This window comes from Bubalus kerabau, chromosome 17, assembly GCF_029407905.1.
Source record: "Bubalus kerabau isolate K-KA32 ecotype Philippines breed swamp buffalo chromosome 17, PCC_UOA_SB_1v2, whole genome shotgun sequence".
NCBI lineage: Eukaryota > Metazoa > Chordata > Mammalia > Artiodactyla > Bovidae > Bubalus > Bubalus kerabau.
This window is the reverse complement of record NC_073640.1, coordinates 67514148-67532645: the sequence shown is the minus strand read 5'-3', so window position 1 is coordinate 67532645 and position 18498 is coordinate 67514148. Positions and strand designations below refer to the sequence as shown.

Sequence of the window (18498 nt, the reverse complement as noted above, 5' to 3'; positions counted from 1 at the left end):
AGACTTCCATCCCTGGAGTGAGAAGAGGCTGGCCATCTTCCCATGTGACATGACCCAGGCAGACTGTATCAACACCGCCCGCTTCCGCATCCTGTGGCTCGGTCAGCTTTGCTCAGTTCTGCCTCCTGTCTCACAGAAGCAGAGCCATGCGCCCCACACTCCTCAGCCTCCTGAGTCTGGGTGAGTCCAGAAAGATCGGTCGGAGAGGGTTATGGTTGAAATTGGGAGGTCCTCACACCACTGACCAGGTTCTCTGGATGAGGGTGCAAGGGAGCGTGCAGTCCATCAGGACAAGCAATCTCTGACATGCTTTTCCTTCTAGGATTCTGTGTGAGTCTGAGGATCTGGCCAGCTGTGGGTGAGTCCTCCCCATCCCTTATTTTTCTGTTGAGCAGAGCAGTTGGGGCTGATGCAGATGAAACTGGGGGCTGGGGTGAGACACCTGTCAGTACAGTGAGAGCCGCATGCCGTGTGGATCCCAGGTCCTCCTATTGGCCTTGATAGTCATCTTCACTCTCCACAGAGATTAGCCCAGCTCTGGACTCTGGACCTGAGGCACAGTGTGAAGTCTGGGAGCTGGGAGCTAGGCCCACTGAGTGCCATTTCTATCATGAGAGGGGAGCAAGAGGCTGCAGCCCACAGACCCTCCCCTACAAGCTGGCTCCTGGCACCTCCAACCAGCCCTTAACAACAGGGTCTGCAGGACCGCCTGCTAGACCCAACCCCAGGGAAGGGTCTGGTCATCAGGCAGGGCCACCTGGACCTTGTCCCACATTTGATGTGTCATTGTAGTTTAGCTAACAAAGGAGCGAGGTTCAAGGTTTACTTCCTTCTTTTTAGTCAAGTGGCTTTTACACTGCTTAGTTGTGTTAGTGTTAGTCGGTTGTGTCTGAGTCCTTTCTACCCCACGGACTGTAGCTCACCAGGCTCCTCTGTCCATGAAATTCTCCAGGCAAGAATATGGAGGTGGTTGCCATTTCCTTCTCCAGGGGATCTTGCCATCTCAGGGACTGAACCCTGGTCTCCTTCCTTGCAGGAGGATTCTTTACTGTTTTGAGCTACAACAAATACAACAGTGAAGTCCTTTCGCTTCTTGTCCATGCATCAATTTTTCTGTGGTGTTTTATTTGCCTTCATCATGCAGCTTGTGAGATCCGAGATCTTAGTTCCCTGATCAGGGATGAACTCGGGCCCTTGGCAGAGAAAGTGCCAAGTCCTAACCACTGGGCCACCCAGGAATCCCCAGGTTTTTTGTGTTTTGAGAGAACGGTTTTCAACAATTTGTCAACCCAAGAAGAGATTCATGTCCTGAGAATTTCCATGATGTCCGTCCTGGATTGACTGTGTCTCTGTCTGTCCCCAAGCCCCAGGTGTCCTTGAGCATCAGGGTGATGCAGTTTAGGGGAGGAGAGTTCAAAGAATTAAAGGGGAAGCCCACCCACGAGGGCAGTGGGAAGAGCTGAGTGTTCCCATTTTCTTCTCAAAGCCTGTGTCTCCTTCTCTCCTAGGTAAATATGAGAAGCTGTCTTTGTCCGCCTGGCCAAGCCCCGTGGTTCCCTTAGGACAGACTGTGACACTTCGGTGTCACTCCCGTTCTCCACTTAAGAGATTCATACTGTTCAAAACAGATGGGAGAAGGGGTTTGCCTGAGTTCCAGGGATATTATTTCAACAACTTCACCCTTGGCCCTGTGACCAGAGAACATGCCAGGTCCTACACATGTTCTGGAGCCTACTGGTCTGCACACAGTGACCCTCTGCAGATTGTGGTCACAGGTAGGAGGGGTGCAGCCCAGCTGGGTACAGCCATGCCTGCAGGCAACCCTTCCCTAGGTCCACGTCCCAGTGCAGCCCAAGACTTCCTCAGGACTCCCAGCCAGGACCGAACCAGGGAAAGAGAACCCACTCTGAGAGTTTAAACTCAGGGTGTTGAAGAGAGGGATGGGGTACCCCAGCTCAGGAAGGAGGAGCCTCCCTAGGCATGAGTTCGACAGGATGCTGCCACTGCCTGCCAGCAGGGAGGATGGGGCACGACCCTGATCCAGCACCTGCCACCCAGTAGGGAGCTGTAATCCCATATGAAGGAGCTGGAGCCCCAGGGAGGAGTCCCAGGAATGTCTCCAGAGGCATGAAGTGGAGTCACAGATAGAAAAATGTTCCCTTTTTTCTCTACCTCCATCCCAACGTCCTGCAGTCATTGCCCACATTCTAGATGAGTGTGAAGGGAGCCAGGGTATCATCCTCAGACCCACCCCAGCCCCCACCACGCATATTAGGGATGGGATGAAGCTGAGAGCATGGCAACCCATCCAGTATTCTCAACTGGAGAATCCCATGGGCAGAGGAGCCTGGCTGACTACAGTCCATGGAGTTGCACAGACTCAACTGAAGTGACTGAGTAAGCATGCATGAACCCAAGAGCAGATCCAACAGCTAAGAGCTTAGAATGAGCACAGAGGAGGCGGAGGTCTTGAACAAAAAGAAACATGAGCCAGAGCCTGAGAACAAGGCTAAAGAGAATGCAACAAAACACACAGGAAGGGTAATTAGCTCCGCTGCCAAATGGGGAGGAGTTTTACACCTTCAGATGTCAGGGGAAGGGCCAAGGTGGGTGACTCACTGAAGCTCACAACCTCTTTGCTCCTAGGTGTGTTCACAAAACCCTCCATCTCAGCCCACCCAGGGCCCCTCATGCAGCGGGGAGAGAATGTGACCCTCCGCTGTCACTCACCGGTTGTGTTTGACAAGTTTATCCTGCACCAAGAAAGCAGCACAGGGCATTTCCAGAGACGTGGAGAGATGCTCACTGGAGGGCATGCCACAGCTGACTTCGTCATTGGCCCTATGACTTTGGCGACTGTGGGCACCTACAGATGCTACGGCTCTCTCAGCGGCTCCCCCTATGAGTGGTCAGCCCCCAGTGACCCTGTGGACGTTGTCATCACAGGTGAGTGTGTCCAGACCAGTCCCTTCTGCTCTCTGTGTCACAGAACATCTGGTGTCCAGTCCAGCATCAGTCCTGGGAGAGAATGACAGGAGTGTAGTGACACTCACAAACTCAGGAGAGGGAACAAACCAGAGAGAGGAGGTGTGAACACGGAAGGGAAAAGAGAACAGAGTCCGTGCCATGTGCTAAGGAGAAGACACAGCCGGTGACACAGTGAAGGAGCAAGAACATGACAGACGACCAACAGAGAAAAATGTACCAGAGCAGGGACCCGGGCAATTCCCAGGCTCAGGCAGCCAACGATGGTTGTTTGAGGGGTTGATTTCCTGCTTTCATGTCAGAGCTCCCTTCCTCTGTCAGCAGCACACTCTGGTACCAGATGCCCTTGCAGTCTGGCCCCTGTGTGATCGGGTTGAATGTCAACACCCTGAAGTTGCTCAGCCTCGTGTCTTAAGAGTCCTTCTGCACAAAGAGATGGGGAGATGTCCCTCCAACCCTCCCCGCTAAGGAGTCCCTTCCAGCCCCTGGGGGTGGGCAGGGCAGTGCTGAACACGCCCTCAAAAAGAGGTGGTCAAAGATCCTGTGAGATTCTGGCAATTTTCACTCCATGATCTCTTCTTCTGGGTCAATGCTATGTTTTCTGATGGTCTCCAGCAGTAATTAGTAGGTTCCGTTTATTTCAAGAGAACCACACATCTGGTTGATTTTTAAATTTTATTTTATCTTATTTATGTTTGTTGAAGTTTAGTTGATTTCAGATGTTGTTAATTCCTGTTGTACAACAGAGTGATTCAGTTATTCATATACATATATTCTTTCTTTTAAAATGGATATTAAATGACACTCCATTTTTAAAGTTATTTCTCTATTTTTCCCTGTGCTGGGTCTCCCTTAGTGGGGCTTTCTCTCCTGGCGGTAGGCGGCCTTCTCATTGCAATGCTTCTCTTGTTGCACACTTCCGGTTAGTACTATACTTAGGATAGAGTTATTTTGTGCTCTAAGGTCAAGGTCTCCTCCTTCCAGGTCTGTCCAAGAAACCCTCTCTCTCAGCCCAGGGGGGCCCGGTGGTGAGGTCAGGAGAGAACGTGACCTTGGTCTGCAGCTCCGAGAGAGCCTTTGGCCAGTTCCATCTGCTCATGGAGGGTGAGGACCTTGGGCGACTACTCACTGGAGGGCGGGGCCACCACGGAGCCCTCCAGGCAGAGTTCCCTCTGGGTCCTGGGACCCCGGCCCACAGCGGGATCTACAGGTGCTACGGCTCTTTCACTCACTCTCCCTACTTGTGGTCAGACTCCAGCGACCCACTGTTCCTGTCTGTCACAGGTGAGCAACCTCTTCCTGGCCCATGCTTTGTTGTTCCTGTTCAGTCGCTATGTTGTCCAACCCTTTGCCACCTTGTGGACTGCAGCACGACAAACTCCTCTGTCCTTCACTGTCTCTTCCATATGGATCACAGCCTTAAGTGGTGAAGGGGCCTTTTGTACCTTACTGAAGCTATGAGCCAGTCATGCAGGGCCACCCAGGCTGAAGGATCATAGTGAAGAGTCCTGACAAAATGTGGTCCCCTGGAGTTAAAAGTGGCAACCCATTCCAGTATTCTTGCCTGGAGAACCCATGAAGAGTCCCATGCTTTACAATATAGAAAATGAGATTGTACTGGGCAAAAAGTCCATTTGGGTTTTTGCATAACATGTTACTGTATGATGAGCTGTATATCAAGGGCTCCGTGCTGGTGTTAGGGGAAGCTTAGGGCTTCTGGAGAAATGGACGCAATGAGAACCAGAGAGAAAGAGAGATAGTAGCTCCATCTCAACCCTCTTCCACTTCCTGTATGGATGCTCCACATCAGAGTCCTGTCTATCCATGCAAATAAGAAAAAGGGTCAGGGTAGACCCAGGAGGAGGAGAGGTTAGGCTCATTCGGGAAGATAAGAGATTGCATTGGCCACTTGCTCTTAAAGTTTTCCCAGAAGCATCTCTGACATACAGGTGATTTCCCAATTAAGGAGCATAAATACTCATTCCTGGAGCAGAGAGAATGTCTCTTGCTTACAGCTGTCTTTCACCACCGGGCATATCTTTCCTGCCTCCTTCCACCATCCCTTCTCCAGGATGGAGGGTCTACTCAACACATTCATGGGGAGGGACCAGAAGCTCTCCCCTCCACCATCAGTGCTCTGAGGGATGACAGAGTCAAAGGCAGGCAGGAGGTCAACCTTCCAGAAATAACATTCCTCCTTCAGTCAGTATGAGGAAGGTTACTGTTCACCCCTTTTGTCTTTTTTCCCCCAAGGATCCACTACAAGTACTTGCCCATCATCCATGGAACCACACACCACAGAAGGTAAGCAAGACGGTCTCCTATCTCAGCAAATTTCTGAGAAGACAGAGGGTTCCTTTGTGAGTGTTGGCTTGCCACCTCCCAGCTCTGTGACTTTGGGCTCCTCAATGTCCCTGTCATGTCAGCATTTAAGACTGTGGTCTGCCTAGAACCAGAGGGGACATTGAGCTTCTCATGCTCTGTGACTGGGAATTTCTAAATTGAAGAAAGCGGATCAGGGTGACCTAACCCCATGCTTAAGGGAGATGCTTACTCTCCTTCCACCAGGATCTTTGGGGATGGATGGCAGGACGAGTGGAGAATTTTAGGGAGCACCTTATATATGTGTTATTCCTCTTAGTGTTTTGTGAACTAAGCATTCCACAGGTCAGAAATAAAAGTGTCATATCTTCATAAGTTTCCATTCGAGATCTATGTGGATGGAGGGGAAAATGTATTGTGGATTAAAGGGTCACATTCATCCAAAAACACCAGGCCTTGTCATATGGGGCAGCAGAGAAAAACTGCATTGGTGCCTGGGAGACCTTGTTTCAGACCTCTGTTGGTCTTGCATAGCCTCCTTACTTCATCCACTGCTAGCATCTTTCTGGATGCTTTGGTACCTCCTGGGAAGTGGAGGCCATAACTGATCAGGCTGACAGATGCCGACACACTTTGACACAAGGACACAATAACCCCTGTGTGTAGGGGCAGGGTGTATGCAACGAATAACCAGACCTTCTTCCCTTGGCTTGTTGGCAGAAGCACAGCTTCCTCAAGCACACTCCAGCACATGGTACATTGTCCTTGGGCTCATCATAGCCTTCACCTCTACCAGCATCATCCTCACTGCTCTTGTCTATCACTGGTGTTCTACCCAAAATCGTAAGTCTGAAGGTGGTGAGCTCAGCATCATCTGACACAGGGGGAAGTGGGTTCATAGGAGAGAATGGCATTTTCACTTTCTATAGGTTAAAAACTGATTTCGGTTGTTGTAATCCCTGATGGAACATCTTCCAGAGACCCATGGAACACTGTTATTTTTTATGAAACTATGTGTTGATTTATTCTTGGCTGCATCAGGTCTTGGCTGCAGCATGGGGGATCCTCATTGTGGTGCTGCGGTGCAGTTCAAGGCTCCAGAGCTCATGGGCTCAGCAGTTGCATCATTGAGGATACTTGCTTCAAGGCATTTGGGATCTCAATTCTCCCACCAGGGATAGAACCTACGCTCCCTGAACTGGAAGGTTGACTCTTAATCCCTGGGCCACCAGGGACATTCCAAACCCTATTCTTCCCTTCAACTACAACCATCCATTTTTCTCCCCTACATGATCTTGGAAATCTGCTGATATGTAGAAGAGGATGGTCCATAACAGAAGATGTAGGATGGGTCCGTGGGTTTGCACAGATTCCTGAGACAGACTGTGAATGGCTGGGCTTGTTTATGGAATGTTTTGTTTTGTTTTCATTTAGTGGAGTAGACAGGCTCAGCAACCTGGGGCACACCCCTGCCTTTTTTTGGCTTTGATGTAACTATCAAAGCTACAGAGGTCTGGAATAACTGCCTCCACCCTGAAGAGCCTTGACTCTCTTCCATTTGCAGATGTTGCCATCATGGAAGGAGAGCCCATGGAAGACAGAACAGTGAATGGCGAGGTGAGTCCTCCCAACCCAAACCCTTGCCATAGTCTGAGCCCTTCCAATGCCCAATATCCCAGCCTTTGAAGATCACATCTCAGTCCATCATTCTCACCTCTCTCCTCTCAGGACTCTGCAGCAGAAGACGTGATATACGCTCACTTGGACCTCGGGACCCTCTCTGAGAGACGGTTCACTCCCACTCCCCTGAGGCCCATGCACCCCTCCACTGAGCCCATTATTTATGAGGAATTCGATGCAAACCAAGACTGTGCTGAGCCCTGAATTGGCCCCATCCTCTGAGCACACAGAGTGTTACAAATAAAGGACCTAGATCTCTTGTTAAAGGGGTTCCTCATGGACACTCCTTCTCCTCCAAAGCAGCCCAGCAACTCTGAGGTGAGGAGTGGAGTCCAAGAATTACAGTATCGTCTTCAAAAATCCCACCACCTCTTAATGATCTCCTGGCTATTCTAGGACTCTATTGTAACTATCTCACCTTTTGGGGAGATGCTATAATCAATCACTCATACTAGGTAGCTTATCATGATCACCCTACTTTTTCTACAATTCCAATAAAGCATAAAAAATTTGCCAGTTGATTTCTTCAAATTATTCAGTTTAAAATAAAACTAAATGAATAAAAGTAAACCCCTTTATTCAGTAACATTTTACAAGGGTAAACTTATTTACAAGACTGAAACAGACTTGTAGACTTAGAGAACAAACTTAGAGTTACCAGAGAGGAAGAGTTGGGGGACAGATAGATTGGGAGTTTGGGATTGACATGTGCACACTGTTATATTTAAAATAAAATGCTTTCCATGGAAAAATAATAATGCTAGTTGGCAAAATAAAAAGATGAAGTATACTCTGAGATAGCCAGTATGGTGCCACTAACCATATTAGGCTGAATACATGCATGCTAAGTCAACTCAGTCATTTTTGCGACCCATGGACTGTAGCCACCCAGGCTCCTGTGTGCATGGGATTCTCCAAGCAAGAATACTGGAATCGGTTTCCATTCCTTTCTCCAGGGGATCTTCTCGACCCATCAAACTCAGGTCTTTCAGGTCTCTTGCAATGATAGGCAGATTCTTTACCACTGTGCCACCAGAGAAGCCCCCTCAGCTTTCTAAAAAGAACAAAATCCTGACTTTTGAGAACATGGATTGACTTGGAGGTCATTATGCTTAGTGAAATAAGTCAGACAGGGAAAGAGAAATGCTGTATGTTTTCACTTCTATGTAGAATCTAAAAATCAAAATAGTGATTTCTGTGATGGTCCAGTGACTAAGACTCTGGGTTCTCAATGCAGGGGGTCCAGATTCAATCCCTGGTCAGAGAACTAGATCCCACAAGCTACAACTAAAAGGATACCGCGTTCCACATCTCAGATCTGACGCAGCCAGATAAACAAAAATAAGCATTAAGAAAATAAAAATAGATGAACAAATATAACAAAAGAGAATCAGGCTCAAAGATTCAAAGAAGAAACTAGTGGTTACCAGAGGGGAGAGGGGTGGGTGTGAGGGGCAGCAAAGTATGTAGACTGGATTAAGAAATACCAACAGCAATTATTTATAAAATAATTAAGTCGCAGGGCTATAATGTCTGGCACAGGGAATATAGTCAATATTTTATGATATTTTGTACTGTGTTTAGTCTATGAAAATACTGAATCACTATGTAATATACCTGTAGCTAATATTATATTGTAAGCCAACTATTCATAAATTTTTACAAATTGTTACATGTTCAAGGAACTTGGCAGTGCACACATACAGGGAAAAGAAAATACAATATAGGAAAATCCATAAATTTTAAAAAATCATGAAATTAGCATTTTCAATAAAGACATTTTTACTGTGGATGTCATAGAGATGGTTGAACATTAAAGATAACATATAATGCTTGGAAATTTTTTAATATAGGAATGAAATAAGAAATTCTATGAAAATCATATCAAGAATGAAAACAGAAAATAATTCAGTGACTCAAAATCGTCACAGAATAGATATTGAGGCATACATTTTTGGTAAACTTGAAAACGTGGCCAAAGGTGGGTTGGGTCAGAGGTTGTGGTTCAAGTTTGTTAAACAATCTGAAGAGACAGCACTGGCCTTTACATTTTCCAGGAAGCCCAAATCCTCCCTCAGCCATGGCCCCCACACACTGCCTTTTTTAAGGTAAGAAGAGCCTGTGTGAGTCACCTTTCCGTCCTGTGGTCAGCTTGCACACGATGTTAGTTTGGGGCGTCATCATAACATCCTGTGTACTCTTCAGGTCTGCAGAGCTGCAGCCTCCTGCTCAGTAGGAGCAGCGCCATGCTGTCTGCCATCATCAGCCTGACATGTCTTGTTGAGTCCTGGAACAGAATGAAGCCTGGTGCAAATATTGACCTGGAGCGCTGGATCCACCTTAACAGAGAGCCCTGCCTCCACAGGGGCAAAGTGGACCTTGATGGTTGGGTTCATCAAGGCCGAGCAACATCCTTGCCAACGAGGCCCATAGAACAGGCTGGGGGAGTAGAAGGCCAGGTCTGACATGAGATGGATCATCCATCATGAGTCTTTCTTTCCAGGTTTCTTCTTGATCCAGAGCATCTGGGCACAAGAGGGTGAGTCTTTCCCCAAAACTGTGGTTGCCATCCTCCTCAAGTAAGACTTTCTTGTAATAAGAGGGGAGATTGTACAGAAGTTAGGGTGATGGGTCAACCATGGGAAGTCATAACCATATGAGGGTGGTCTTTTGGAAGTAGAAAATGGGAGCCCAAGGTGGCTTTGCTGGTAAAGATTCTGCTTGCAGTGAGGGAGACCTCAGTTGGATACCTGAGTCAGGAAGATCCCCTGGAGAAGGAAATGGCAAGCCACTCCAATATTCTTGCCTAGACAATTCCATGGATACAGGAGTCTGGTGGGCTATAGCCCATGGGGTCACAAGGAGTCAGATATGACTGGTTGACTAACTCTTTCAGGGAAATCTAGCCCCCAGTTCTGGCCCAGAGACCCTCCCCCAGATACTCTTCCCTCTGCTGAGCCAAGCCCTATGGGCACCTACAGGAGACTGTGATCCTCAGAGCTGGGGTGACTTGGAGGGACTGGTGTTATCTGTAGACTGACGGAAGGCAGCAGGGCCAGGCACCACAGACCCTTGGAGGACAAGGTGATGACTCAAGCTCTACAGTAGTTCCATGGATAGGCATTGCAGAGAACTGCTGCTGCCCTCCATTCAGAAGAAGAGGAGAATCTATGCCCTGCCCCATGAGATTCCAGAAGGTTCTAATCTAGCACAGGCTCCATCATGTCCTGTGTTTCTCATGTGAGCTGACATCATTTCACTCACACAGGTTGTTCTTCCGTTGGGTGTCTACTCCGTCTTGTTTTATAAAACAAATTTTACATTTTCAACATCCAGGAAGAATCTGTTAGTTGACACTCAAAATTCTCAGGCTTCCTGGGTAGCTCAGTAGTGAAGAACCTGCCTGCAATGCAGGTGCTGCAGAAGATGTGGGTTCAATCTTGGGGTTGGAAGATCCCCTGGAGAAGGAAATGGCAACCCACTTCAGTATTCTTGCCTGGAAAATCCCCATGCACAGAGGAGCCTGGTGGGCTACAGTCCATGGGGTCACAGACATGGCTGAGCACACACACACGCTCAAAATTCTCAGCAGATGTTTTTCATGTAGGGTGTGCTATGCCCCTGTGGTGTGGGAATCTCCATGGAGCATGGGTTCCCCTGGTTTGAAAAGGAGCCTTAGAGATGTGGGAAAGGGGTGGGTCATCTGAGCCCAGTGAGAGGAAGGGGTTCCCCATTTTCTACTGTAAACCATGCATTCTTTCCCCCCAGGTGATCACCACAAGCCCTCCCTATAAGCCTGTCCAAGCCCTGTGATTCCTCAAGGACAGCATGTGACTCTCTGGTGTCACTCCCCTCTCGGATTTGACAGCTTCAGGCTGCACAAGGGTGACAGAACTGTTGTCGCTGAGCTCCAGGGCATCTTATTCTGGAAGGACTTCCTCATGGACCCCATGACCGAAGCACACGTGGGGACCTACAGGTGTCATGGTCACTACAGTCACCTCCCCCCTGCGTGATCAAAACCCAGAGAACCCTGGAGATTGTGGTCACAGGTCAGAGAGCTGTTGTCCAGAGAGGCCACCCATTGTCCCAGTCCCCCAGACCCCTGAGATTTCCGGTGGGAGTGTGAGTCAGGGTCCAATCAGAACGACAGGAAGTGCTCCAGGCATTCTAAATAAAAGGATATTTAATAGAGGAGATTGGGTCCCACAGTGGGCAGAATAATGGTGCCCCGTGATGCCCGCACCCTAAAACCCCAAATCTATGATTGCTACGTCCCATTCCAAGGGAAATGAAACCGCATGTGGAACTAAGGTTAGTAAGCAGGTGACCTTGAGATGAGGAGGTTTTCCTGCAGATGTTTCTGTGCTTTTGTTCTCTCCCACTCTGAGTGGCCAGCCCCTCAGTGACCGTCTGGACATGGTGATCACAGGTGAGAATGTCAAGAGCTGGCATACAGACTGGATGTACCAGGATGTGGAAGCCCCAGGTGGTGGTGTGGGAGATGAGAGAAGGGTGCTTTTTATGGAGAGAAACCTACTTGGTGAGAGTTGCATCCGAGAGACAAAGATAGAGGAGAAGCAAGTACAGACCACCTGTTATGACAAAGAAGACAGAGGCAGGGGCTGAGAGAGAGGAACTCAGAGATGGAGATAAAGAGTGAAGTAAGAGACACAGACAGAAAGGTAGTAGAGAGGTTGCCCTTCCACCCTGACGTTGCTCAGAGACCAGAAACAGTTCAGGAGCCTGGTTTCCATTTTAACTTTACACTCTCTTCTCTACTCAAAGAACCCAAGGATACACCATGTATCTACCCAGGACTTCATGACCGGGTTGGTCTGTCTCAGGCTGTTTCCCCAGGAGCCCTGTGTCCTCATGCCCTGGGTGATGCACAGATACTGTGTTTACTCAGATGTGGCTTCGTTCCAGGTGGTTGAGCCACACTGTGCCCCAGGACACCAAGGTCCCTGGTGACGGAGCCAAACGCCAGCTCCTGTATGTTGTGTGTTTCATGAGTTCTCATGCTGTATGTTCAAGCCCACGTGCAAGGTCACACCAAACATTGTAAGATTATCACAGTCAAAGCCCACAGAGAGATGGAATCAGAGAGAAAACAGGGTCAATGAAAAGCAGAGGCAGAAACATAGTTGCTGTGCGCACACACAGAAAATAAGCCAGAGGGACTGGAGGCGGTGGGAGAAACATGAAAAAAAATAATGGTAAATAGAAAGAAAAGGGGATAGAGAATTAATGAGAAAGAAGGGATGGGACAGAGAAGCCCTAAAAATCAGAGACTTGGGAGGGTGGATGGGTATAAAGATTGAGAAAGATGGTGATGTGGGGTGGACAATAGGGATTACAAAAGAGACCCAGAGAGACAAAGAAGCAGAGGAAGTCATGGAAGTGGAAATAGATGATAGATAGATAGGTAAAATGATGGATGAACATATACATAGATGATAAAATAGGTAGATAGATACATACATAGAAAGGTAGATACATGATGGAATGAGGGATGGATATATAGATAGATGATAAGATGGGTAGATAGACGGTGGATGGAGATATAAACTGATAGTAGAATAGATAGATGAATAATGCTGAAAGATAGAGAGGAGATAGAGAATGAGCACCTCAGAATCAAAGAAGACAGATCAAATCAACCAATCCAAGAAGAAGTAGAGAGAGTTTAAAAAAATACAAAAAGGAAAAATATTAGGAGGGAGGCAATTTCAGAGACCTAGAGAGAGAAAGTAGGGGAGAGATAGGGGAGAATTACAGAATGAGAGCAAGAGAGAGAGAGAGAGTTGAGAAGAGCCAAGGGTGTGAATTCTCAGTTCAGGGGTGAAGGACATGGGATTTGGGAAGAGACTGTCTAACAAAAGTGCCTCTCCTTCTTCTAGGTCTGTCCAAAAAACCCTCTCTCTCAGCCCAGAGGGGCCAGTGGTGAGGTCAGGGCAGAATGTGACCTTGGTCTGCAGCTCCAAGAGCGCCTTTGACCAGTTTCATCTGCTCAGGGAGTGGGACGAACTTGGGCGCCTGCTCACTGGAGGACGGGGCTCCCACGGAGCACTCCAGGCAGAGTTCCCACTGGGTCCTGGGACCCCAGCACACAGCGGGGTCTACAGGTGCTATGGCTCCTTCTCTCACTCTCCCTACTCATGGTCAGACTTCAGCGACCCACTGTTCCTGTCTGTCACAGGTGAGGAACCTCTTCCTGGCCCATGCTTTGTTGTTCCTGTTCAGTCGCTAAGATGTGTCTAACTGTTTGTGACCCCGTGGACTGCAGCACAACAGACTCCTCTGTCCTGCATGACAGACTTCTCTGTCCTTCACTTTCCCCCCTCATAGATCGTAACTTTGTCGTGGTGAAGGGGCTTGTGCAACTCAATGAAGCTATGAGCTATGTCGAGCGAGGCCACCCGAGCCTGATGGGTCATAGTGAAGAGTTCTGACAAAACGTGGTCAGTTTTGTTGTGCAGTATTCTTGCCTCCAGAACCCCATGAAGAGTCCCATGCTTTACAATACACTAAATCACATTGTGGTGGCCCAAAAGGCAGTTTGGCTTTTCCCATAATATCAGTGACCTCTACCTCAAGGGCTGCATGCTGGCATCAGGGGACCTTAGGGCTTCTGGAGAAATGGAGGCGATGAGAACCAGAGAGGAAGAGAGATGGTAGATGGCATCTCAACCCTCTTGCGCCTCCTGTATGGATGCTCCAAATCAGAGTCCTGTCTATCCAGGCAAATAAAGAAAAGGGTCAGGGTGGACCCAGGAGAAGGAGTGGGTGGGCTCATTCGGGAGGATCAAGATTGCATTGGCCCTTGCTCTTAATGTTTTCCCAATAGCACCGCTGACATACAGGTGATTTTCCAATTAAGGAGCATAGATACTCATTCCTGGTGCAGAGAGGATGTCTCTTGCTTATAGCTGTCTTTCATCACCAGGCATATCCTTCCCACCTCCTTCCACCATCTCTTCTCGGGATGGAAGGTCTACTCAATGCATTGACGAGGAGGGATCAGAAGATCTCCCCTCCCCCATCAGTGCTCTGAGAGATTACAGAATCAAGGACAGGCAGGAAGTCAACCTTCCAGAAACAAGAGTCCTCCTATGGTGGGGAGAGGAAGGTTACTGTTCACCCCTTCTGGCTTTTTTCCCCTAGGATCCACTACAAGTACTTGCCCATCAACCATGGATCCACACACCACAGAAGGTAAGCAAGATGGTGTCCTATCTCAGCAAATTTCTGAGAAGACAAGGGTCCCTGTGTGAGTGTTGGTTCTACTATCTCCCATTTCTGTGACTTTTGGCCCCGCAACGTCCCTGTCACATCAGCATTTGAGATCACAGTCTGTATTAGAACCAGAGCAGGTATTGAGTTTCTCATTCTCTGGGACTGGGAATTTCTAAATTGAACACAGTGACACAGAGTGACTTGACCCCATGCTTAAGGGAGATGCTTACCCTCCCTCCACCAGTATCTTTGGGGAAGGATGGGGGGGATAAGGGGAGAGTTTTAGGGAGCACCTTCAATATGTGCTATTTCTCTGTTATTATTTTATGAACTAAACATTCCACAGTTCAGAAATAGAAGTGTCATGTCTTGAGGATTCCATTCCAGGTGTATGTGGATGGAGGGGGAAATATATGCAGGATTAAAGGAGTCCCCATTCATGCAAAAACACCATGCCTTGTCATATGGGGCAGCAGAGAAAAACTGCATGGGAACATGGGCGACCAGGTTTGAGGCCGCTGCTGGTCTTGCATGGCCTCCTTACTTCATCCACTGCTAACATCTCTAATGGATGCTTTGGTACCTCCTGGGAAGTGGAGACCATACTGATGAGGTTGAGAGCTGCTGACACACTTTGACACAAGGATACAATAACTCCTGTGTGTAGGGGCAGGGTGTATGCAACGAATAACCAGACCTTCTTCCCTTGGCTTGTTGGCCAAAGCATGGCTTCCTCAAGGCCACTCCAGCCAGCTGCACCTTCTCCTTAGGCTCTCCCTAGCCATCATCTATACCAGCATCTTCCTTGCTGTTCTTGTCTGTCACTGGTTACCCATAAAGTAAGTATGAAGAGCCAAACTGTCACTGGTGATCTACCCACAATCATAAGTCTGAAGGAGGGAAGCACAGCGTCATCTGACCCAGGGGAGGTCATAGCAGAGAATGGTGTTTTCACTTCCTGTAGGTTAAAAACTGATTTCCATTGTTGTAATCCCTGAATGAATATCTTCCAGAGACCCATGGGACCCTGTTCTTTTTATGAAAATATGTGTTAATTTATTCTTAGCTGCATCAGGTCTCAGCTGCAGCTTGGGGGATCCTCACTGCAGTGCTGGGGTGCAGTCCAAGGCTCCAGAGCTCGCGGGCTCAGCTGTTGCATCATTGAAGATAGTTGCTTCAAAACATGTGGGATCTCAGTTCTCCCACCCAGGATAGAACCCACACTCTCTGCACTGGAAAGTTGACCCTTAATCCCTAGGCCACCAGGGACATTCCAAGGCCTGTTCTTCCCTTCAACCACAGCAATCTGTTCTTCTCCCCTTGATGATCTTGGGAATCTGCTGATATGCATTAGAGAATGGTCCTTAACAGAAGATGTAGGATGAACTACTTCGGTTTCAACAGATTCCTAAGAAAGTCCGTCAGTGGCTGGGCTTGTATATGGGATGTTGGGTTTTTTTTTGTTTTTTGTTTTTTTTTTTTCAATTTAGTGGAGTAGACAGACTCAGCAACCTGGGGCACACCCCTGCTTTTTTTGGCTTTGATGTCCCCACCAAAGATATAGAGGTCTAGAAGATTCGCCCCCACCCCAAGAGCCTTGACCCTCTTCCATTCACAGATGCTGCCATCATGGAAGGAGAGCCCAAGGAAGACAGAACAGTGAATGGCGAGGTGAGTCCTCCCACCCAAACCCTTGCCATAGCCCGAGCCCCTCCAATGCCCAATGCACCCGCCTTTAAAGATCACATTTCACTCCATCATTCCCATCTCCTTCCTCTCCCCATCAGCAGAGGATGTGATATTTGTCCACTTGAACCACAGGACCATCTCTGAGAGAGTGCTCACTCCCACTCCCCTGAGCCTCATTCACCTCTTTGCGGAGACCAGTATCTATGAGGAATTCGATGTAAACCAAGACCATGCTGACCCTGACCTGGCCCCATTATTTGAGCACACAAAGTGTTATAAATTGAAGAGCTAGATCTCTTTTTAGAGGGGTTCCTCATTGGGCACTCCTTCTCCTCCTCCAAAGTAGCCCCCCAGCTCTGAGGTGAACAGTGGAGTCCAAGAATTATAGGATTGTCTCCAAAAATCCCACCACCTCTTAGTTATCCCCTGGCTATTCTAATACTCTATTTTAACTATGTAAACTTTTGGGAGAAGTTATTCGAATCAATTGTACATACTGGGTAGGTTACCATGATCATCCTACTTTTTTGAAAATTCCAGTAAAGCATAAAAAGTTGCAAGTTGAGTCTTCAAATTATTCAGTTTAAAATAAAAGAAAGCCATTAAAAAAAAACCTGTGTTCAGTAATAGTTTACAAGGATGAACTTGTTTACAACAGAAACAGACTTGTAGATTTGGAGAACAAATTTAGAGTTACAGAGGGGAAGGATGAGGGGAGAGATAGATTGGAAGTTTAAGAGTGACGTGTGCACACTGCTATATTTAAAACAAAATGCTTTCCATGAAACAATAACAAAAGCAATGCAAGTTGGTCAAATAAAAAGATGAAGCATATTCTGTCTGAGATATCCAGTGTGGTGCCACTTGCCACATGAGGCTGTGTGTCTGCGTGCTAAGTCGATTCAGTCATGTCTGACTCTTTTGAACCTATGAGATTGTGCAGAAAGCTAGGCTCCTCTGTGCATGGGATTCTCCAGGCAAGAATCCTGGGGTGGGTTGCCATTCCCTTCTTGAGGGGATCTTCTTGACCCAGGGATCGAACCCACGTCTCTCATATCTCTTGCATTGGCAGGCGGATTCTTTGCCACTGAGCCATTGAGGAAGGCCCCTCAACCTTTTCCCAGCCGAGTTCACTGAGACTGCTGGAGTTTCAGGGGTAGAAACAGAACAACAATATCCCCCTCAGTCTGGATCCGCACTGGCCAATAAAGTACTTACCCAGCCATGTGGTACAATGAAATAAAGTATATGAAATAAACCATTCAGTTCTTCAGTCACACCCACCACATTTCATGTGCTCAGTAGCGTCATGTGGCCAGGTGCCATGTTGTGGACAGAGCAGATGTTTAAAAAGTCCCGTCATCACAGAGTATTCTACTGGATATTCCACGCCAGATCACTGAGGGCTGCAGAGAGAACACTTGCCCCAGGGAGGCTTTGCACATGTGTTAATACATCAATATTTGCATGTTTTGTCTTTTTTGCTTCTTTTCTCCAAAGCCAAAGATTTGAGAATCTTGTGCCTTTTAAGTTATCAACTGTTGGCACAATGTGGCTTGGGTCAACCAAGCGGAGGGCTGAACAGAATAACACCATGAGGACTCCAGTGTGAACTGAGCTGGCCAATGGGGTGAAAATCAAGCTCCACGGAGCCTTAGTTGCTCATTGAGCTCTCTGTGTGTGATGTCTCTCCTGGATTAGAACTAAACTGCCCAAGAACTCTTTTACCAAGAAATGTCAGGATCACTTAAAGTGAAGACATTCTGGGTCTCCTGTATTGCCTCTGTCACTGTTTCCATTTTTTCCCCTGATTATCCTTTTTTTTTTTTTTTCTTGCCTCTAGGTTCAGGACCAAATGACATGATCTTCATTTTTCTGAGTGTTCACAGTGTAGATTTGAACCCCAGTTATTCTCAGATTACTTCTTTTGAAAAAATAATTGAATGTTAGCATTTGATGCCTTCATTCTGCAGAATCTGAGTTCTTCAACCACCCACAGAAGATGGGTTTACCTGGGTCATGGGTGTATTTCTGCTGTGTGGCACCAATGCCTGCTACAGAGTAGGTGCTCTGCAATAATTTATGAATTGACCAAAGATGAGACGTAAATTCCATTTCTGGAGGGGACTGGGAAAATAAAGTTCTGAGCCCTATTTGGAGCCAGGCTGTCAGGGCTGACTCAGGATGAGAAACTGGGTCCCACCCTCTGGAGCAGGTCAGACCAGGCAGAAAGAGAAAGAGTTGAGACCTCAAGTCTGGGCTGAGATGCCTCTTGAGCCCTGCCTGCAGACATGAGAGCCAGGTCCATGGAGGGGCCACCCCTGCTGTGAGTCCATGGCTGAGGGAACCCCAAGGGGTGGTGGCAACCCTCCAGGGACCACATCCTGTTTGTCCTCTAGGGCCCTGTGGTCTCCTCATCTGTACAGTGCTGGGGCAGGGGCAGCTGGGCACTCAGAGCTGCAGACATGCCTTCCATCCTCTCTGAGCTTCTTCTCCTTGGCCAGATGTGCAGGGCAGGGAGGGGACCACAGGAGGGCAAGGGACACCCACCCTGGCCCCAGCTCATGGGAACTTCAGGGCTCA

General features: G+C 48.0%; 1 protein-coding gene and 1 pseudogene across 1 annotated transcript; both read left to right on the top strand.

Moving 5' to 3' along the window:
• Positions 1-146: 146 nt before the first annotated feature.
• On the top strand, positions 147-7191 carry LOC129631603 (putative killer cell immunoglobulin-like receptor-like protein KIR3DX1). Its single transcript, XM_055552738.1, has 9 exons — positions 147-180; positions 323-358; positions 1509-1775; positions 2647-2946; positions 3970-4269; positions 5239-5289; positions 6028-6150; positions 6872-6924; positions 7036-7191. The coding sequence occupies exons 1-9, from the start codon at positions 147-149 to the stop codon at positions 7189-7191; spliced, it is 1320 nt and encodes a 439-aa protein (XP_055408713.1).
• A 2042-nt stretch (positions 7192-9233) lies between these two features.
• Positions 9234-16207, top strand: LOC129630758 (killer cell immunoglobulin-like receptor 2DS2; annotated as a pseudogene).
• Positions 16208-18498: the final 2291 nt, after the last annotated feature.